At 44.2% G+C, this 21,238-nt stretch overlaps 1 protein-coding gene across 1 annotated transcript in view; it reads right to left on the bottom strand.

Annotated features, from left to right (window-relative positions):
* Window positions 1–9,667, bottom strand: part of CDK13 (cyclin dependent kinase 13) — a 34,843-nt gene extending 25,176 nt beyond the window's left edge. The window contains exons 1-2 of the mRNA XM_033165899.1: window positions 8,370–9,667; window positions 263–877 (exon numbers count right to left, since the gene is read on the bottom strand). Of these exons, the coding sequence (XP_033021790.1) occupies window positions 263–877; window positions 8,370–9,667 (1,913 nt within the window). The remainder of the gene's footprint in view (window positions 1–262; window positions 878–8,369) is intronic.
* Window positions 9,668–21,238: the final 11,571 nt, after the last annotated feature.

Genomic DNA, 21,238 nt, shown 5'->3' on the forward strand with positions numbered 1-21,238 from the left:
GTGGGTCATTTAATATACTAAGACTGCTATCTGGTCTATGGATATCAAGAAAAAGTCCTTAACATGGTTAAGGAATATTTTGTCTACAACACCTACAACATACCTGGAGTTGCAATAATCAGGTTGTCAGGTTATTTCCCCCTTACATACAGTTTATCAAGCATTATTCATACCTTAAACATCATCTTAAAAAAAAAAACCCAAACAATTTGCAGGTGGAAATTATGTCTTAAAAGAGAAAGTTAAGTATTTTACAACTCACCTATCTGTATCTTTATCTTCAGGCAGCATAGGTGGAAGAGGCAGGGGTGGCAGCGTGGAGGTTATTAGTGAAACACTGCGATCCTTTTCCTTAGGTGCTACACTTGGTGGGTGGGGCTTGCTTTTCTCTTTCACTGGAGCAGGTTGCACTGGTGGCTTAACAGGAGTTGCTTTACTCTCTTTCACCACCAAAACTTTTTGCTTAGCAGCTTTCTCTACAGTCAAATTGTTTTCGCTCTTTGTCTCCTGAACAGGGACTTTAGCCTTTGCCTTATCATTTTTCAAGACTGTACCACCTGAAGGGGAAGGTATGTGTTCAGTTTTTATCTTCTTCAGTTCCTTCACATTGTTCGCTTGAGGAATGGTCAACCCAGTGTTTTCAGTGCTTCCCTTCGTAGGTGTAGATGTGTTTGAAGCTTTCGCATTGGCCTTGGCTGCCTCTGCTGCTCTAGCTTTTTTGTTCTTATTCAATTCTGCAGCCAGGCTACTTTTTAGAGTCAGAGTACTAGGAGAAATACTCGACTGCCGACTTCTGGATCTTGATAATCTGTGCCTACTGCGAGATCTTGAGTGCCTTGATGAATAAGGGCTTCTGCTTCTGGATTTTGCTGATCTTCTGCTTAGAAGAGTAAAGATTTAGTCAGTTCCCATTTTTATACTCCACCATCTTTCTCTTTACTGAACAGCTTTAAAAACCATTTCATTAGTATGTTTGCAGGGTAACTGGCTTCTTGGTTAGAACCCTTTAGCAACAGCAGGAAATAATGTGATATATTTTACAACAGTTTTTTCCATCTCTGTTGTAGGCATTGTAAACTTGACTGAACATAAATCAGCTCCACTCTTCATTTTGAGATCAGTGAGGTCGGGATTTAATCCAAGAAAGCTTTAAAATTATTTTTAGTACTAACATATTGACTTTCACTACACCAGTAAGAGAACTTCTATAACATTTTATCTCAGGCAGAAAAGGTAAAAGCACTTAAAAACTTTTGAATAGGAAATACTTGGGGGTACAAATAGGAAGAGTGGTTCAAATCAAATCAGGCTGGCTATTTAATTTTTTATGTTAAACCAATCTACTGGTCATCCTTACTGTTGAACTACAGTTCCCATCAGCCCCAAACACCAAGGCCAAGGTTGGAGAAAGCTGACTTAAAACTTAAATGTACTTAGAGAATGAACATTTAATATAACACAGTAACAATCAAGCTACCATATATATATACACTGTGAATGCTTTAAGATAACAGTAACATTCAGCTACAAATGTGCATGAAAATTTCACTTGTCAACACTAGTCAGGCTTGGAAAAAATAATTCCAACCAAAGGAACAAAGCAATAAAGAGGTATTTCACAGTGTTTCTCTCACATTTATTTTCTTTATTTTCAGGAGCTCTTTTATGCAAGATGCCACTGAGTAGTATTACCAGCCCTGTATAGGGAAGTGTTTGATGTCTTACTGTGTTTTAATTTGTTGGAAGTCGCCCAGAATGGCTGGAGCAACCCAGTCAGATGGGTGGCATATAAAGAAGAAGAAGAAGAAGAAGAAGAAGAAGAAGAAGAAGAAGAAGAAGAAGTTGCTGCTGCTGCTGCTGTTACTAATGTCTCAGGCCAACACTCCTGTATAAATTTTGTATAAATTTATATTATTAATATTCAGCTCCTCTATAGGTTTTCACATACATGCTCTAAAGGATCAATATCACATGGCTGACAGGCAGGCAGGGCCACCCAGCTACCAAACTCACAGCTTTGCAAGTCTCTTTGCTGCTTCCAAAAGCACTTCTTTAAGAGTCCAGCATACAGGATATTTCCAAAGATCAGGAGAACAGCAACTGCTTGCTGTTTGGAAAGAATTGCCTGCATGTGGGACTCTGCTGTGGGCGGCAGATCTTTCCAAAGACAAAATCACCTGATTGGGAGGGGAGAAAAGCAACTGCTTTTTGGAAGATCAGCTGTAGGCAGGAGCCTCATGCTCATATATATGATAGACCTCTAATTATTTGCATATTGTTTTATGTTGTTAGATTACTGATATTTATTAACATAAATTAAAAATAAAAATAAATAAATATATTCAGTTTTATAACTGGAGGTCCAATTGGAATCAGTATCAAAAACCTTATTTCACTAACTGGAACCTCTCCTGGCTATTGTTATCCATGTTCTGATAACCTCCAAATTAAACTACAGCCATTTATTGGATTTCTGCTCACTTGAAAATCTACTTGGAAACTTCAGTTACCCCCAAACATTGCTATTAGCCTAAGCTGGTCAGGCCACTGAGATAATACCTGATGGTTCTCCAACAGCTTTGCTAGTTGCTGGTTTATTTCTGAAACAATCCAAATGCACCTGTGGCTTACCCTTCAAATCCTATACAGCTTGAGACCTGGGGATCTGAAGAAGGACCATCTTCTCCCACATGAACCTATCATACAATAATATTTTCTGAGGTCCTTCTCTGGGTGCCCCATCTTTAGTATGTTAGGAAAGTGCTGACCTTCTCAGCTGTGTTTGGAATATTCCTTCTGGTGCCAGAAGGAACTGTTTTTCCTACGGGCATTCTGAATCTCTGGATGAGTGTGGTTTTATCTGCTGTTGTGCTTTTGGCTGCTGTACTGTAAACGTTTTACTGCTTTACTGTAGTTTGATTTTTTTTATTTATTTCTCAGCTGCCTGAAGAGTGTACTGAAGAGCAACATAAAAATAACTTAAATACCCACCCACTCAGTTTTGACAAAGTTTAAGAAAGATGCATATTCACACTGATTTACTGAACTTCTGATTTAACTTAAATCTAATTTCCTTCTCCATGGTACTGCTGCCAGAATTCTTATCAGATACACTATTGTATAATTTAGCTCTGCATTACCTGTAATACGGTGCAATGCAACCACTGAAATAATTATTTAGCATGGGGATGGGGGGAAATTCAGGTACCGGTACATAAAACTCAAAGTGAACACATTTTAACACCATTTTCAATTCCTATCCTGCATACCTTGAAATTCCAATTGTTTCCTTTTCTCGAAGACAATTCAGATTTCCAGACCTGAAATGCTACTAAGCCACCCAAATTACCACACGTGCAAAATCAGAATGATCAGGAAACAAAATTAAACAACTATTGTTCTAAAAACTGCTTTCACTAAAATTTTCAGGATGCTAAACTGCAGTGTTACATACATCTACATGCACATATAAACTTGTATCCAGAATGGCAGTGAGAAGCCACTCATGCAAAAGGCTTTCCTGCCACTCCTCCCTACTGTACTGTAGAAGTGTCTGTAAAAGCGTCTCCTGAAATTGGGGGGGGGGGGAGAGAACGAGACCAGGCTCACCCAAGCTGACCTGCTCAATTTTCATTTCCCCCGCAGTCCTATAAGTATAATCACCAAACCCCCTTACTGCAATTACTACTTTTTCAAAGCATCAACACATTTATTAAAATAAACTCAACTGATCTGAAGCTACCCACTGAAAATTAAGTAACTATATGAATTTTCTTTGCTTACTTTTAGTTTTTTATGTTCTAAAATATGAGTAATTCCAATATCATGCAAGTTTGCAATCCCAGCAGAACCCAAGTATTTTGGGCTATTTATGTCAGGAATATAACTGGATCCAAGTAGGAAATTGTATTTGGCCAATGTACTAGATTAGGGGTCCCCAAACTAAGGCCCGGGGGCCAGATGCGGCCCAATCGCCTTCTAAATCCGGCCCGTGGACATTACGGGAATCAGTGTGTTTTTACATGAGTAAAATGTGTCCTTTTATTTAAAATGCACATCTGGGTTATTTGTGGGGCATAGGAATTTTTTTTCCTTTCCAAAATATAGCCCGTTCCCCCACAAGGTCTGAGGGACAGTGGACCGGCCCATGGCTGAAAAAGTTTGCTTACCCCTGGACTAGATCTAAAACTGGCCCACCCTTTGTGGGCAATTTTGACAGGTGAGTGGAGCCACACATCTGGCAATCACCTGACATATGCCATCATTTCAAATGAATAATCAGAAGTGCCCCCAAGCACCCTCTAGATTCTTCCTCTTTCTGACTTTGGCTTTAAATAAAACCATGACTGCAAAGGAATATTATTTCCTTGCAGACTCAAGCACCTTTCATCTGAAAGGAAACTCCAAACATGACAGAGATACTGCACAAAGGAACTGATCAAGTGTTTAAATTCAGCATTGAAAGCTTCTGGTAAAATAGTCTGCACACATAAACTCTGAAGTGGAATCAATCCTAATAGGACTTGTATTTGGCACCCAATCTAAAAGGTGCTGAGTGCAAGCCCCACTTGCAGAGCAACAATCAGAAGTGCACTGTAATGCTCCTGATTGTTCCTTTGCACTCATGGCTAACTACCTCACATCTAACATTGCATAATGTCAGGTGTGGAGCAGAGGACCCATAGTCTGGAGATTCACCACCTGTGATTTATCTGGAGATTAAGAAGTGTGTGCTACATTTTTCCTCCAGCACTAGAAACCTGTAAATTTCACACGTGAAAGGAAGGGACACTGACACACAAGAGGGGGGGACACCACAAAAGGTATAGAACTGACTATGATCCATTTTTAGGTTTAATTCCAGAGGTTGGGGATGGCTGAGGAATAAAAGTAAGTTTAGTTACACTTTTCAAGACAAACATTTTGTTAGAAAAAATAATATGGGAAAATTCAAGGCTATATTGAAGATTTGAAGAAACTTCTTAACTTTACACGCCTTACAGCAAAAGTTGCTAGGATAGTACTATTAGAGCCATATTAGGACACTAACCCAACTTTATATCAGGGTATACCAACCATGCCAAGTCTATTGTATAATTTACTATTTATCGATTTTATCCAAGCCATCCTCTCGAAGGAGTCCAAGGTAGTCAACCAACTCAGCAGAATTAAAAACATTTACAAGAAAATTTAAAAGCTATGCACATTCTCCGTCTATAATGGCAATAACTGCAATCCCCACAGAATGGCTCAGTCCCTGCTTCTGCCCAGCAGCCAGGCATTTTCTGACATTGTAACAGTTGTCAGAAAGTGCATTCTTGCTTGTGTACTATGCTTTGCTACTTGTGAACTGTAACCATTAAGTTGTGACCTGCCTTTTTCTCCAGTGAATTTTCTTGTTCCTTCAAAGGCACACAATCTCCATTCCAGGCCCCAAAGTTTTGTACTTAGATAATGGCTTGCAATTCTATTCTATAACTATCTACTCCACTACCTCATCTATTGCCACCCTCCCTCAGAAACATAATAAAAAACTTTGGTTTATCACCTCTGGTTTGACAATAACAATTACCAAAACATTACAAATCAATTACTACAAGAGGAGTTTCATCTGATACTCTCATCCATTAGCATTTACCATGGCAGAATATTGAGGGGGCGGGGAGAGAGAAAGCATGTGTGTGAGTGTGTGATCACATGCACATACATTTTAAATTACTAGCTCCCAATAGATATAACCCAATCATGGTGTAGGAAGTAGAGTTTAAGGGGCAAGGAGGGATTTGAAACAAAAAACCTTGAAAGTTGTCATCCATGCAGTTGCCCTACTGGCAAGCCCTACCTAATCATTGTGGAATGGGCTTCATGCCATAAAGAACTATGCACCTGAGGTGCAAACATTGCAGACAGCTACTACTGTAGCTCTTGCTGCATTCTACCCATCCACAATGTAAAAAGCCAATTGTAGCACAGGGCTGGGGAACCTCTGATCCACAGACCAATCAGAGTTTGAGGAAACCATTTTCCTCAAACCACACCCACCCATCAGCTGATGTCACTCTGGAGGACCCTAATCCTTTTCCAGTTGAAAGTGGGGTGCAACTCAGCTTGTTGAGATAAGGGTGCTGCATATGGTTAAACAAATAAAGTAGACCTCCAGCTTCCTAAACTGTCTCTGTCCTTTAAACTGTGCTGACCGTCCTTCCTTTGAAGTAGAATGCTCAGGTTGCATTTCTCTCACTTCCACATCATCCTCTCACTTCTCCCTTGGACCTGGAGATGAGACATCATCTTGGATCTATCTCCTGACAACAAAGGAACTAGCATGGCTTTCTTGGCTCTCCAACTTGTTACATTGGGTAGAGCCGAAGAACTCTTTCCTACCAACCTATGTATTTTCCAATAATAAACATGGCATAAAGGACTACAATTGGTAGGAAAAGAATGGGGGGTGTCTTCCCATGTGCAAGAAGTGCTTCCACTAGCCACCACAGAACACTTTTGAAAACTGATTTGAAAGCCATGAACAGAAGTTCTGTGAACCAGCGTCTTCATTGGTGCTAAAATGAGTTAAATGATTCTCTGTATCAAACAGGAGTATGGACTACTGAAAAGGTTGACTTCAATTAAGCAGTTGTTCCATATGTATATACTGTATAGGTGACTCTCCATTTACACAGGGGTTACGTTCTGAACCCGTGTGCATACCCAAAAGGTTGCCTGTATCAGCTCAGCTGTGTGAGAGCCTGTCCCTCTGGCTTGCAAACATGAAGTGACAGATCAACTGTCACAGCAGAGGGGCAGGAAAGGCTCTTCCCCACCCATCAGTTGTGCTAGTGAAGCCATGTGGGTAAATGGGGAGTTGTCTGTACTGTAAATGAAAAGAGGAATTGAAATTTGTAGTAATGAGCTACAAAAACTGTTACAAAGTGTTCTATAAACACTTACCTGGGAATAAGCCCCATTGAACTCAGTGGGGCTTGCTTTGCATATACAGTACAGAATTGCATTGCAAGTCTGCAATCAAAGTAGATGCAAGCCAAGCCCAAAACCAAACAGTAGTCCTCCCTACTACAAGACTGATATATTGTTCATCTAAGTGAAACAGAGAGAGGTCATGAAGTGCTTTTCAAGGGATAAGACAACAGTCATAACAGAAAGGATTAGGTCAAGGGAGGTTTTTCAAAACCAGAGTAGCTACTGACAGACATATGTTCCTAGAAAACCTCTTGTCATGTTACCAAGCCATCTCAACCCAAAAAGGTGGTGATGTAGAAAGCACTCCTGGTTTATGTATTAATATAGAAATCAAACAAAACTGAACAGTAATCAAAACCTTATCTAAAGAATACATCCCAAGTCTTAAAACAATCTTCCCATTTTCTATGAAGAGATAGTCTCAAATTTAACAACTTTAGCAGCCAAAAGCAACCAAGAATTCTATGCAGGTGTGTGAGCTGACTGGCTGAGAAAGCACAGAAAATTCTGTCTCTCCTGTCAGCCCATTTGGTTCCCATGATCACTGCAGAAGGAAAACCCCTTCCTGTATCATTGAAACAGAAACAGTATAGAAGAGGAGATGTAGATCACTCAGTCATTCCTCCACCAGTCCCCTTGGTAGAAGACAATTTTTATACTAGCCTATTAAGAAACTAGTTCCTTGGCAGCAAAGGCAGAAACATAGGTTAGTAACTTGCAGCCACCTTGCGTTGCAGATCACAGCCTGTTTTTACACTGTATAATATTTGAGGAAACACTACTGTAGTGTACTAAGAAATGCTACCAGTGAAATCCTACACATGTCAACTTGCAAGTAAGCCCCACTAAGTTCAATGCCACTTACTTCCAAAGAATCATGCATAGGATTGCAGCCTACTTTAAGCTGTAAAACATTTAGAAGTAAAGTTTTCAGCTCAAAACATTAAGTTTTTCAAAATTTTCAGTTTGAAGTGATTTGGTTCTGAAAGGAATTTCACAATACTTTCAGTGTATGTCACCTGCACCACTCCAGCAGTAACTCTTTGTGACTACCCCCAACTTTTAGCACAATTTAGCAAGAGACCTGTTTAGAAAATACCTATGGCACCTAAGACCCTAAAAGTTCCATCAAATTAAAGAAATGCCCATTTCATGCGAAAATTCTGCATTTTCAAATCTGGTAATGGATTCAAGTCAAAGCTCACCAGCTGAGTTGTATTTCCTACCATGGTCCCACAACAGAAAGGAAAACGGAGGTGTTTACATATTTAAAACCACAACTTAAAAGAGAATTCCCAGCCTATCCCTTTCAGGTCACAGTTCTGAACCTTTCGGAAGGAAGGATCCCTCCCAACCATCATCTGTTCTGACAAGGTCGCCCTGCACCTTACCTGATAGCAGGGCTGTAGGGGCTGCGAGAGCGACGCCAACTGCTGTACGGGCTGGGTGAAACATCCCCGCCGCGCTCGTAGGAGCTGTGCCGGCTATAGCTGGGCGAGCGGCGGCGATAAGGGCTGAGAGGAGAGCGGGGGCTGAGCGACTTGCGGTTCCGCTGGCTCTGCGAGGCCCTGTGGCTCGGCGGGCTGTCATCGCGGCAGGGGCTCGGCGAGGACCGTTGCCGCCTGTAGGCCTTCGGCTCGGCCTTGTCCTCCCGGTATGCCTTGGGTGTCTCCTTGTAAGCAGAAGGAGGCTCCTTGGCTGCTTTCGCCTGGCTTCGCGGAGCTTTGCTCTGCCGGTCCTTCCTGCTACTGCTGCTGCTGCCGCCGCCACCGCCGCCGCTGCTGGGCGAGACAGCCGAGCCCTTCCTGCGGCCGTCGCTGCCGCCGCCGCTGCTGCTCCGGGGACCCTCTCGGTCCTGGCCGCCGCTGTGGTTGTGGCGGCTACGGGACTTGGAGGAGGAAGAGGAGGAGGAGGCCTCGGCTCCCCCTACCCGGGCAACCGCGGCCGTTCCCTCCGGATGCTGCGGCGGCGGCGCTTTGTCCTTGTCCTCCCCCCGCCGGCGGTGCTCCCGGTGACGCTCCCGGGAGCGCCGGCCGCTGCTGCTGCGGTGCTCCCTCCGCGGCGGCCGCCGGGTGCCCCGCTCCGCCTCGGCACGGCTCGAGCGAGGCTGACTCCCCGCGCCTCCGCCCGAGGAGGAGCCCGGGCTCCCCGCGCCGCTCCCCGCCCCGGCCGTCCCGCCGCCCAGCGGCCCCTCCGACTGGGAGCTGACGTCGTCGTACTCCTCGGCCGCCGCTTCCACCAGAGGCCCCAGGCCCGCCCCGCTCCCGCGCCGCTCCGACAGGCCCGCCCCACCGCGCAACCGGACGCGCCGCCGCTTGTGCCGGGACCCCGGGCGCCGCTTGCCCCGGGGCCGCTTCCGCTCCCCCCCTTCCCCGCAGCAGGAGGAGCCGGTGGCCGCCAGGAACAGCAGGGACTGCGGCGGCAGCGGCGGCTGCAGGAGCGAGGGCTGCTGCGGCGGCGGCGGCGGCAGCAGCGGGAACAGCAGCGGAGGGGCCGCCGCGGGAGACGCGGGCAGCGGCGCAGGCCGAGGAGGAGAAGGCTGAGGCGGCGGCTGAACCGACGAGCCGCGCTTCCGCCGCCGGTGATGCAACCGCTTCTTCTCCGCCGCCGGCGACTCGGAGCCGCCCCAGCCCCGGACGCCGCTCCCGCCTCCGGACGAAGAAGCCGCCGCCTCCGAGGTGCTCGGCATCGGGACCGCTCCGGCGAACAGGACTCCGTCAAGGCGCCGAGGACGAGGCAAGAGCAGGAGCCGCCATGGGGCGGCGCGGAGGCCCCTCGGATCCCGGGCGCGCCGGTCTCTTCACATGAGGCGCAGGCGCTCTGGCCGGGCCGCTCGAAGCCCCGCGGGCCTCCTCAGAAGCGTCCCCGGCGGCCTCCTCGCGATGCTCGTCGCCTGACGCGAACTCTCCGCATTCCCGGCTGGGCCCCGAGTGAGGCCTGGCGCGCCTCTACTCCTCCGGCGGCGGCGCTTCTGCCGCCGACAGTCTCCTCAGCTCGCCCCGCACCGGCGCACAGGATCCCGCGGTTGCCGCCGCCCACGGCTCGTCGGTTCACGGCAGCGGCCTAAACCGGAGGTGGCGGGGCAGAAGCGGCCGCCGAACGGTCCCCGTCGCCCGCTTTGCGCTTCTCTCTCTCCCTCACACTCCCACAGAAAGAGACAGAAGGGGAGACCGGCCCGACTGCGCGTGCGCCGTCGCTGAGGTAAAGACGGGGGTAGGCCTATCTGGAGAGCTCGGCTCGCTTCCCTCGGCACGGAGGGATCTCGCGAGGCTTTGCTCCGCTCCCCCTCCTCCCTTCCCTTACTGTACGTAACATCCGGCCGGCGGCTTCCTCGACAGGATCCTGGATTCCCGAGGTCATAGAGAACAGCCCCCGATGAGAGACTTCCGGTCCCCTGTTGAAACTGGCAGCTCCTCCATGTGCGGGGCAGGAGAGAGAGGGGCGACGTAGGGTGTCCGAAAGCGCTCGAAGTTCTCTGGCTTTTTAGAGGCTCGCTTCCGTGGCAGCTCAAATGAAGCGATGTAATTGTAGGTTTTTCTGACGGCCAGGTGGGCGGGGTATACATAATTTATTATTAGTATTACTATTATTAAATCTCTCTTTTTTAGTCAGGAGAAGCAGTGATTCGACATGAGGAGAAGATGCAGGAAGGTGCCTCATTTTATTTTTCATTTTATTTAAAGGCACAGGGGTCGTAATTTAAGAATGGCCCTCTCTGTTTATTCCCAGAAACCTTAATACAATACTTCTTTCCAAATGCCTTGATACAGTTGATGGATAAATATTGTTTTAATAAATATATTGTCTGTAAATGCAACAAAATTTATATTGCATGTTTCTAGCTTATTTAAAACTTGATAAAGTCCTTAATCTATAACAGAAATGTATAAAGTTTTTGATAACTTTTACCAGTATGTCTGCAAACAAATGATATGGCTTTGTTCTTGCACCTTGTTGTTACAATATCACATAAACAAGCTCCCTTATCTTATCTTCTACAGTATTTGCTGATTTTGTGTTACTCTTATTTAGTTTTGTCATGACTCAACTCCCCAACTCCGCAGTCAGGATTTTTCTGATAGTGGAGGAGGGTTTTTCCAGATTTCTGCTCTTGCTACTGTTAATAAATAGGTTACCATTTCTTGATCTTCCCCTGAAGTGATGCTTTTGCGGCATTCAAATATTGTAACAATAGGATCCATGGAAAGGTTTTCACCAAGGATGTTATTTATTTGTTAATACTGACTGCCCAAATAACTTGATAATCAGATATTCCCAAATTACATGATAAGCGTTTGGACCTCTAAAAGGGATAGTTTTTGTTAAAGTACATGGATAGCATCAGACCTGCTATCAGACACAACAACAACAACAACAACAACAACAACAACAACAACAACAACAACAACAACAACAACAACAAACTAAAAATAGCTGGAGAAGGGTCATTTGCTTTGTATGCGGAAGATCCCTTGTTCAAATCCTGGCATTGCAAGGTAGGGCTGGGAGAGAAAATTATGTCTTAAAATCCTGGAGAACTACTGTAAATGTAAAGCTAAATGGACTAGATGTGATATAGCTGTGGGGAAATATAGCAGTCGGGAAGACTGCACTTGCTACATTTCTGCCTAATATGCAGCCTTTTAAAAGGCACAAATGTTTATCCACTTGGGAGTCCTACAATCTATCAAAATCTATTCTAATAAATCCTTGGTGGTCCTTGTAGGCTTCACTTCACTAAACCTTCACTTCACTGCTAGCAAACATACAGGGTTCCAACTAAATTCATCAATATGCTGATGACACGCAGCTCTGGTTCTCATTTACATCAGCAAGTGTGAAAGTGGATGTACTGGACCAGTGTTTGGCCTTGATAATGGACTGGATGGGAGCCAATAAACTGAAGCTCAATCCAGATAAGACTGAAACACTGGTGGCCCCCCCAGCTGTGCCACTATCTGGGCGGGGATAGCCTAATTTCTGTTGTTTATGCTCTGGTAACCTCAAGGTTAGATTATTGCAACACATTATATGTAGGGCTGCCTCTGAAGACGGTTTGGAAACTTCAGCTGATGCAGAATTCAATGGGCAGGTTGCTCACTGGGACAAGATGATCTGATCATATAACACGATTCCTGGCCCAACTGCACTGGACCCTGCAATCAAAATCTGAGGCCCTTCTTTGTGTGCCCCCTCCATGAGAAGCCTGGAAGGTGGCAACACATGAACAGGCCTTTTCTGCAGTGGCTTCCGGTTTGTGGAATGCTCTCCCCAAGAAGGCTCGCCTGGTGCCTTCATTACATACTGTATCTTTAGGCACCATGCAAAAACAATCCTCTTCTCCCAGGCCTTTGGCTAATTAAACCATCTATATTTTTTTGCAGGAGGTATTGTTTCGTAGCACACAATTGTTACCCAGGAAGTGGAACCAAATAAGAATACAGAGTACATTGATTAGGGATTTATCACCCCCAAGACAGATGTGTCCCAGCTAACATTAGAATAATCTTAGCACACCCACAGCCCCATGCAAATTAATATTTTTGCCAGAGACCTGTGCGTATAGGGTGGTATAAAAATTTAATAAATAATGACATGAAATAAAATCAGCACAGAGCTTTCTTCTTATCTCCCCCAGTGCCCATTGAGCAGAATAATAATTCTCCAAAACCAATGTTTGCTCTAATTCTGATTTCTCACAATAACAGCATTTTCAAATGCAACACACAAGTGTGATTTTCATTAATTAAATTACTGACGATCACAGAGTGGTTTACAATATAAAAACGCAAAAATGCATACCCTAATAACAAACAATAACCCACTGACAGTTTGAAAGGCCATAGATTGCTGCCTCCTTTGCTGCCTTCACTGCCAATAGGTCGGCTTGAATATGAGTCCTCACCATGTTCAATTACATTTGACTGGAGTTTTCCTCCACCCGTGTTCAAGCTGCCTCCTAGCTTGTTTTCTTGCCCTAAGCTCTAGAGTATACCAGGGAGCCAAACAGGTTCTACAAAGTGGGAGAGGGCACTTGGGGGTGATTGTGTCAATGGCCTGAGCCATTCAGATGTTCCAGAGGTCAGCCAGGGCTTTGACAGGAGTGCCTGTCATATCAGCCGGAAAATCGCCCAGAGCCATCTGAAAACCCATTAGTTCCATCAGCCTCTGAGGACGAACCCGTCAAAATGGTCCCCTGCCTCTGCAGAGGTGAAAAGGTGCTGAAATCCTAAATCTCAACCGGAAGTGATCTGACCATGACAAGGGACTGGTGTCAATATTCCCCACTTTCAGATTACCCTCTTTTTGCCTAGCTCTAGGAAGGAATGCAGGACATGGGTGGCGCTGTGGGTTAATATTTGTTGGAAGCCGCCAAGAGTGGCTGGGGAGACCTAGCCAGATGGGCGGGGTACAAATAATAAATTATTAAATTATTATTATTATTATAGCCTAGGGCTTGCCGATCGGAAGGTCAGCGGTTCGAACCTCCGGGACGGGGGTGAGCTCCCGTTGCTCGGTCCCAGCTCCTGCCCACCTAGCAGTTCAAAAGCACGTCAAAGTGCAAATAGATAAATAGGCACTGCTCCAGCGGGAAGGTAAACGGCGTTTCCGTGCGCTGTTCTGGTTCGCCAGAAGCGACTTAGTCATGCTGGCCACATGACCCGGAAGCTGTAGGCCAGCTCCCACAGCCAGTAAAGCGAGATGAGCACTGCAACCCCAGAGTCAGACACGACTGGACCTAACGGTCAGGGGTACCTTTACCTTTAGGAAGGAATACACTTATCATAAGCTGCACGTTGGAATTTGCTTAACAGAGCATAAGATAGACACAATCAGAGCTGGTATGTAACTTTCAAACTTACGGTAAGTATTTTCTGGTGCATTTCCCTAGTGCATAGCTATTGCAGGATTATGATGAACAGATGTATCATGGGCAGGAATGAGAGTGGACAAAAATAGCAGAATTAGGTGTGGTTAGTTTGAGGAGCAATCGTCCACTCAGCAAGCTGGTCAGTGACTGTAAGATGATTCCTGGCTACTCTGCAGTCTCTTGAATCAAGTATCCTTGAAATACAATATAAAAGACCAAAGTCTAAATTATGTCTCTTCCCAATGTCACTAGGTTCCCAACTTCAAACAGTTTTTTGAATAGACACAGCATGTCTAACACAGTAGAACCCATTTATTTTTAATCAGTCTTGATCTTAAAACTTGAAAAGCACCCTGCCAAAAGGAGGCTAGATCCCTGGTGCCCATTATTTACAAGACTCAGGACGGATCTTTCCATGAGGCAAACTGAGGCAGCCGCTTCAGATGGGACAATCTAAGGGGCACTTCTGTGGGTGCCCCTCCGCCACCATCGGAGAAGCAAGAAGGGACTACTTTTGGTGAGATCTCATGAGGCTCTCATAAGATCTTGCAAGACCCCAGAAGCCACAATTGCCTGACCCAAGTAAGCAAACTTCGGTGAGTGGGGGGGGGGGAGGCAGCCAAAGTGGGGCAGCACCTTCCTGTTTCGCCTCAGGCGACAAAACTTGATGGGCTGTCCCTGACAGGACAGTATGAGATCCAGAAAAACAAGCTTGTGCTTTCAAAGAAGAGTGAATATTTTACTTTTATTACACTGCAAATTGCTTCAAAAACTCTGTCATACATGTTTTGGGTGGTGGGGGAGAGAGAGAAGGCCACCTTGTTAGATATGAAGAAAGCCATGTAACCATTTCCCATACTGCTGTTGCTTTTTCTTCCCGCTTTGATAATAGGCTGTGGTGTAGAACATGTCCTCACATTCATTCATGCTCCTAGGAAATCCCTTACCCGCTCCATGCCCAGATTCTTGGGGTTCTGGCTGAGTTCCCCCAATGGTAAGATGAACAAATGTACAAAACCCACACAAGGAGGATATAACAAACAAAGTCCCTTCACCTGTTTTGTCTGTTTTGGGGACTTAAATCTGGTCCCTCCGCAGGTTCTATCCGGCCCCTGTGTCGCAGTGTATTTATTGGGGTCAAATCCTTAAAAAAGCTCAAGTTCAATCCTAAAAAAAGCTCAACAACTTTAATCACGCACTACAAATCTGGCCCCCTTTAGGAAAAAAAGTTTGCCTTTGAAAAGGTAAACTAAGGCCCGCTAAGGCCTTCTGAATCTGGCTTGTGGATGGTCCAGGAATCAGCATGTTTTTACATGAGTAGAATGTGTGCTTTTATTTAAAATGCATCTCTGGGTTATTTGTGGGGCATAGGAATTCGTTCATTTCCCCCCCAAAAAATATATCCGGGCCTACATAAGGTCTGAGGGATAGTCGACCGGCCCCCTGCTGAAAACGTTTGCTGACCCCTTCCTTAGGCTGTAACCCTACACAGTGTCAAGTATACATGCTAACCTAGAAGTTCAATTGAACCTAATAGGCTTACTTCTGAGGAGGAATGTGTAGGACTGCACTTGCTGCAATATTAAGACTCCAAGATCTGTCTGCAGGCATTGAGAGGAAATATTCATCATATGTTGTTATGGTAGTAAGTCTGGTAGATGTCAACTAATTTCTCACACATATAAGCATGCCAATTTTCTAAGATTGTCCTGATGAATTAAGGGGAACAATCTTTCTTATTCAACCAGTGAATTGTTTAAATTACTGTAAACTAGGATGTGGTAAGGCTGACCTCCAGAATGACAACAATTTTAAACTTGTAGAACAAGTTTACACATCAGCCATAGGTGAGATCCTAGCAACATAAATACCGCTGGTGTTCTTGTGTGTGTAAACTGGGAATGGGGAACTGATTCAGGCCAGTGCATTGTAGAACAGAGAAACAGGATGCTAAAGTTAATTAGGTTAAAATTTATTAATAAGAAAACTAGAAAATTATGCAAGTTAGATTATATCTTAAGCCTTGCTCAGAGAAATGGAGGGCAGATACAGGTCAATTCAGACTGGAATGGGGCGATTTGAACATAGGAAACGAAGAAATATTTTTCACTCCTTACATTTTTACTAACTTGGATGTTCAATTATTTTACTGAGATGAGTTTGAGTTATTATAGTTAAGGATTATGTCAAGGTTTCTGTCTTCAGCAAAAATAATGATTTGCCCACTGGAGTGAAACATTTGGTACCTGAATAAAAGAGGGTGCAGGGCAGGAGGTTTTTGTTTGTTTTGTACTAACACCAGATATCACTCAAACATTTTGAAGCTTTCTGTGGGTCCTTGGTTTATCAAAACATAATTTTCTAAACCTCAGAATTGTGAAGAAAGGTTGAAACTTTTTATTTATGTGAGTATTCTAAAACCAGTAGTAATGTGTGGAAGTGAGAGCTGGACCATAAAGAAGACTGATCGCCGAAGAATGGATGCTTTTGAATTATGGTGCTGGAGGACACTCTTGAGAGTCCCATGGACTGCAAGAAGATCAAACCTATCCATTCTTAAAGAAATCAGCCCTGAGTGCTCACTAGAAGGACAGATCCTGAAGTTGAGGCTCCAGTACTTTGGCCACCTCATGAGAAGGGAAGACTCCCTAGAAAAGACCCTGATGTTGGGAAAGATGGAGGGCACAAGGAGAAGGGGACGACAGAGGATGAGATGGTTGGACAGTGTTCTCGAAGCTACTAGCATGAGTTTGGCCAAACTGCGGGAGGCAGTGAAAGATAGGCGTGCCTGGCGTGCTCTGGTCCATGGGGTCACGAAGAGTCGGACACGACTGAACGACTGAACAACAACAACATTCTAAAACCAGGAAATTGTTTAAAGGGTCACAAGAACGTAACCCCTGCTGGATCAGGCCAAAGGCCCATCTCGTTTGGGTCTCTGTTGGCACCATGGCCAACCAGATGCCCATGGGAAGACCACAAGAAGAACCTGGTCCCAGCACTCTGCTGTAACCTTCCAGGAGCTGCAAAGGTGGGAACCAGAGGCGAAAGCAGGCTGAGGAATGGATGTGATTTCTTTACTTTGTGCAGTAGGCTACATTCCAGACATGCAAAAGCCAGAGGTTTCTCAACACACTCACATCTGTCTCCAACCATGCAAACCAGTGGCATTATTATAATTCAAAAATACAGTACGTCCTAGCCAGGGAAAAGTACTCAAGGAGTGTGGCCTGGGGGGAGAGTCCTGAGGGCTGGGTAGAAAGGAATGGCCTGAGGTTCCTCACTCTGGTTCTATAAGTTAAATGACTCCTCTGCTACTAGAGTGCATCAAAGAAAACTATGATTGAAACAAAACTAATTTGTGTTTTTATCTTTTAACTCCAGGTCTTCATAATCTACATTTTAGAAAGCAAGTATCTAGAGTGGTTACCTAGCTTGGAATACACTGCCTAAACTAGCGAAACAGGTTCAACATAGCATTAAAAAAACAAAACAACACAATTCGTTGAGTTGAAAGTTATTATTGTTCCACCTTGTGGAGACTGCCAGTTCATTCATATATTCTGCATTTCCTCCTACAATTCAGAGTGTGGTAAACGAATATATTTTAATACAGTTACAGGTGGGTAGCCGTGTTGGTCTGCCATAGTCGAAACAAAATAGAAAATTATTTCCAGTAGCACCTTAGAGACCAACTGAGTTTGTTCTTGGTATGAGCTTTCGTGTGCATGCACACTTCTTCAGATAAAGTAGAGCTCCAAAACCACACCGTGTTGCTTCTATGCCGTCTTAAAACTTCTGGGGTCAGAAGCAGGTTAACTCTCTCCTATGCTTAAATCTTGCATGCAGTTCATCACAATCTATGCACTCCATCTTGTAAAAAGTGGCAGATTGTGGGGGCAGGGAAGAAAGTTTTATTTTACTTCCTTTATTGTTAGGATCTTACAATTACAGTGGTACCTCAGGTTACATACGCTTCAGGTTACATACGCTTCAGGTTACAGACTCCGCTAACCCAGAAATAACGCTTCAGGTTAAGAACTTTGCTTCAGGATAAGAACAGAAATGGTGCTCTGGTGGCGCAGCGGCAGCAGGAGGCCCCATTAGCTAAAGTGGTGCTTCAGGTTAAGAACAGTTTCAGGTTAAGAACAGACCTCCAGAACGAAATAAATACTTAACCCGAGGTACCACTGTATTGATTTTTTTTTACATATGCCATGGGCAAGATTTATTAGCATATTTCACCCACCGCACTAGTCACACCATTTTAAGTGCATTCAAAAAACCTTTACAATGGGCAAGAGTAGAAATTGTGCTCGACTTGCCCAGTCTTGTTGTCAGCAAGAATAATGCTGCAGAATAAGCTACGTTAATTACACCTTATTAGGTGCATTGACTCATTAAAACATGTACGGTATATGACGGGTGTTAGCCATTGTGATTAAGGAAGTTAAGACAGAGAACTCTGCATAAAATGGAAGATTAAAAATGTATTAGGAAGCAGCTGATGTTTAGGATAGCATGGTTCTGTATATGGTTGTTTTGTTTTAGCTTCTACAGTGATCAAAATCAGATCTCAGGGTGGTTATTTTTTTTTTCCAGGAAAGCATGTTGTTTCAATCCAACTCAAGTTTCATTCATTCATTCAGTTAATCCTGTTTCCTTTTGTAAAGCTATTTTGTATCTTAAAACAAACAAACCAACCAATGTCCAATAATGCTCTCCACTCTGCCATAAATTAACAATTTAGTGAAGCCTACGTTTAAGACAGAATTGCTGCTTTATACTGCCCCTATTTGAACCTTGTGTTCTACATGCTTTGATAAATGAATCAATGTATTCCAGTTATCAAGGTGTGTGTTGTGCCTCAAATAATTCATTCTTTGGATTAAAATACTGCTTTCCAGTTCAGATCTGTATTCTATGAAAAACTGTTGTGCTCTTGAGCCAATGGGTGCTGGATGTAGGCTTCTCCCCATCCCCACCATTGATAAGGGTGTTGATCCAGGGCAGGAGTCGGAAAGGTTTACCTCGCCTGGGCTGGTTCACTCCAGTGGAGAACCCTCCGTGGGCCGGATCGCGTGTATGTGTGAGCGCGCGCAATTTCCGGCGCCACGGAAGCGAGTCCCCGTGCTGTGCCGGTTTAGCGCAGCGCGTGGGGACTCACCAAGTGGGCAGCTCAATTCGGGGGCGGCTTGTGGCCCATGGGCCTTAGGTTGCTGACCCCGATATAGGGACTTGTCTATTTCTGCTCTTTTATTGACCATTTTATTGGGTCATGCCCCCACAGCAGCCATTTTTGTTCAGCCGCACCTTGTGGCATGCACTTTGTGACCAGCACCACCAGTACTGCCCCTGACCTATCTAAATATAATTGGCGGCTTTTATAATCTTGATGTGCCTCAAAACTATGCCTCAGAACACTGGCATTACACTTTACTGCAATGTCTTCTTGTTAATATGTGCATTGCACATTTTGTGCTTCCCACATCCTTTCCCAAAAGCATTAGGTTTCCAGCCCCTCACTTCACATGCTACAATCCTTGTCACATTGGTAGATTAACTGGTGCATGCCGAGTCCTGGAGGCCTCCAGAATTAGGGCTCTTTCATACGATAGCATTGCTCACGGGCCACAATCTGTAACACATAAACCTCTGGAACAATGTGGATGATTCTTTAACCTGAAGTGGTTAAACTGAGAAGCCATCCGTTTTCTAGAGCAATGAAGCACACGTGTCTTTCTTGATCTCTTTTCACAGTTGTTCTCCTTCAATCTCAGCAAATCGGTTTTAGATTTCCAATGGTCTGTACAAAAGTTCAAGGGGTTCAGAACACACTCCCCTTTATCTTAAAATATGTTTATTTAAAAGCACTTTTATAACCCTTAATATATTTGTAAAAATTTTTTTAAAAGAGTTTAGAAAAATAATGAAACGGTATCATAAAAAGTATAGGAAAAGGTTAAACAAATACTAATGACAAGGCCCGATTTGATGGGTCAAGAAAAACCTGGCCAAAAAGATATGCCTTTATATAAGATGCCTAAAGGAGTGAACAGATGACACTTTACATATTGCAAAAGAAAGGGCAAGCACATCTACAAGCCGTGAACCAGGAAACCATACTGTAATTAGTATTCATGTTTCAACGACAATGAAAAAAAGGATGGAATAGATTTCAGAGCCACTTGAGACACGTTTATGTTACAATGAAATGGGAACAGATATGGTCACAGTGATGAAGATTCATTACATGCTGGATGAACAGAAGGGGTGGGTTATTGTTTTGTTTTATTATGTATTTTAATATGTATTTTGTGTTTTATCTGAGATCTACAGATGAAGGGTGCTATAATAATGATGATGATGATATCCATATTGTAATTGCCTCAATTTATTTGTAAGTGTAAGTTCTTTGTTGGCTTTTATAATTTCCAAAAGCAACTTTCCACTGTGCATGTTGTTTCTCCTTTGGATAGCAGAGTCCAATACCATGTTTAATTCACATCTATTTCAAAATTAGTTTGTCATGTTTGATGCTGTTTGAGAAACAACTCCAAACCTCCCATGGCATGTGAAACTTTGGACGCAGGTCCAAGTGTGCTCCAGCCATGTTTTGATAAAATGTTATCATGTGTGCTTGCAGTTGAAGAAACAAGAGGTGGCACCTGTGAGTCCAATTTGACTCTTGCATCATTCAAGCACAATTAACAGAAGCATCCACTAACTCAGCAGTAAGAATGTTTTTTCCGTTTAGTGAAGAACCCAAATTTAAATGACTAAAGTAAGTTCATAGAGAATTAGTACTGTGTGAGGTCGTGAGACACCACAGAAGGGAAGTTGCACAGCAGAGAGCTCAATTCTCCTGCCGAGAATTTAATTCAGAACAGAGTTTAAAACTCAATTCACCTAAGCAAAACTGCAAGACAACTAAGGAACCGATATTTGCTTTCTTTTTCAGGGCCAGCCCAAGACACTGTGCTGCATGAGGTGAAGGACAAAAACGACACCCCCTCCTTTCCATGTGCAAAAGCCAGAGTGGCAGGTGATTTCTACTTCAAGGCAACAGAATGGATTCTTACACTGACAACAGAACAACATTCTTCACTGCATTCAAGTGCAGCAAGGTAGCAGGCAGAGGGGCGCAGGGCAGGTTGCATGGTGTGCACAGTTCTGTTTAGTCCCCATCTCTCACTATCTGCTACCTGAGGCAGCTGCCTCACTCTGCATGATAGCAAAGACAGCTCTGGCCCTTTTCAACCCAAGCTGGAGCATGTTTCAGAAAAAAAGAGTGAGGACCTATTTGTATTAATATGTCATTTGTTCCAACTGCAATATTTGGATTAGCATGCTATTTTGGCAAGAACTGAGATGGGAGTAGGGAAAGTG

Source organism: Lacerta agilis, chromosome 12, assembly GCF_009819535.1.
Source record: "Lacerta agilis isolate rLacAgi1 chromosome 12, rLacAgi1.pri, whole genome shotgun sequence".
NCBI classification, from domain to species: Eukaryota; Metazoa; Chordata; class Lepidosauria; order Squamata; family Lacertidae; genus Lacerta; species Lacerta agilis.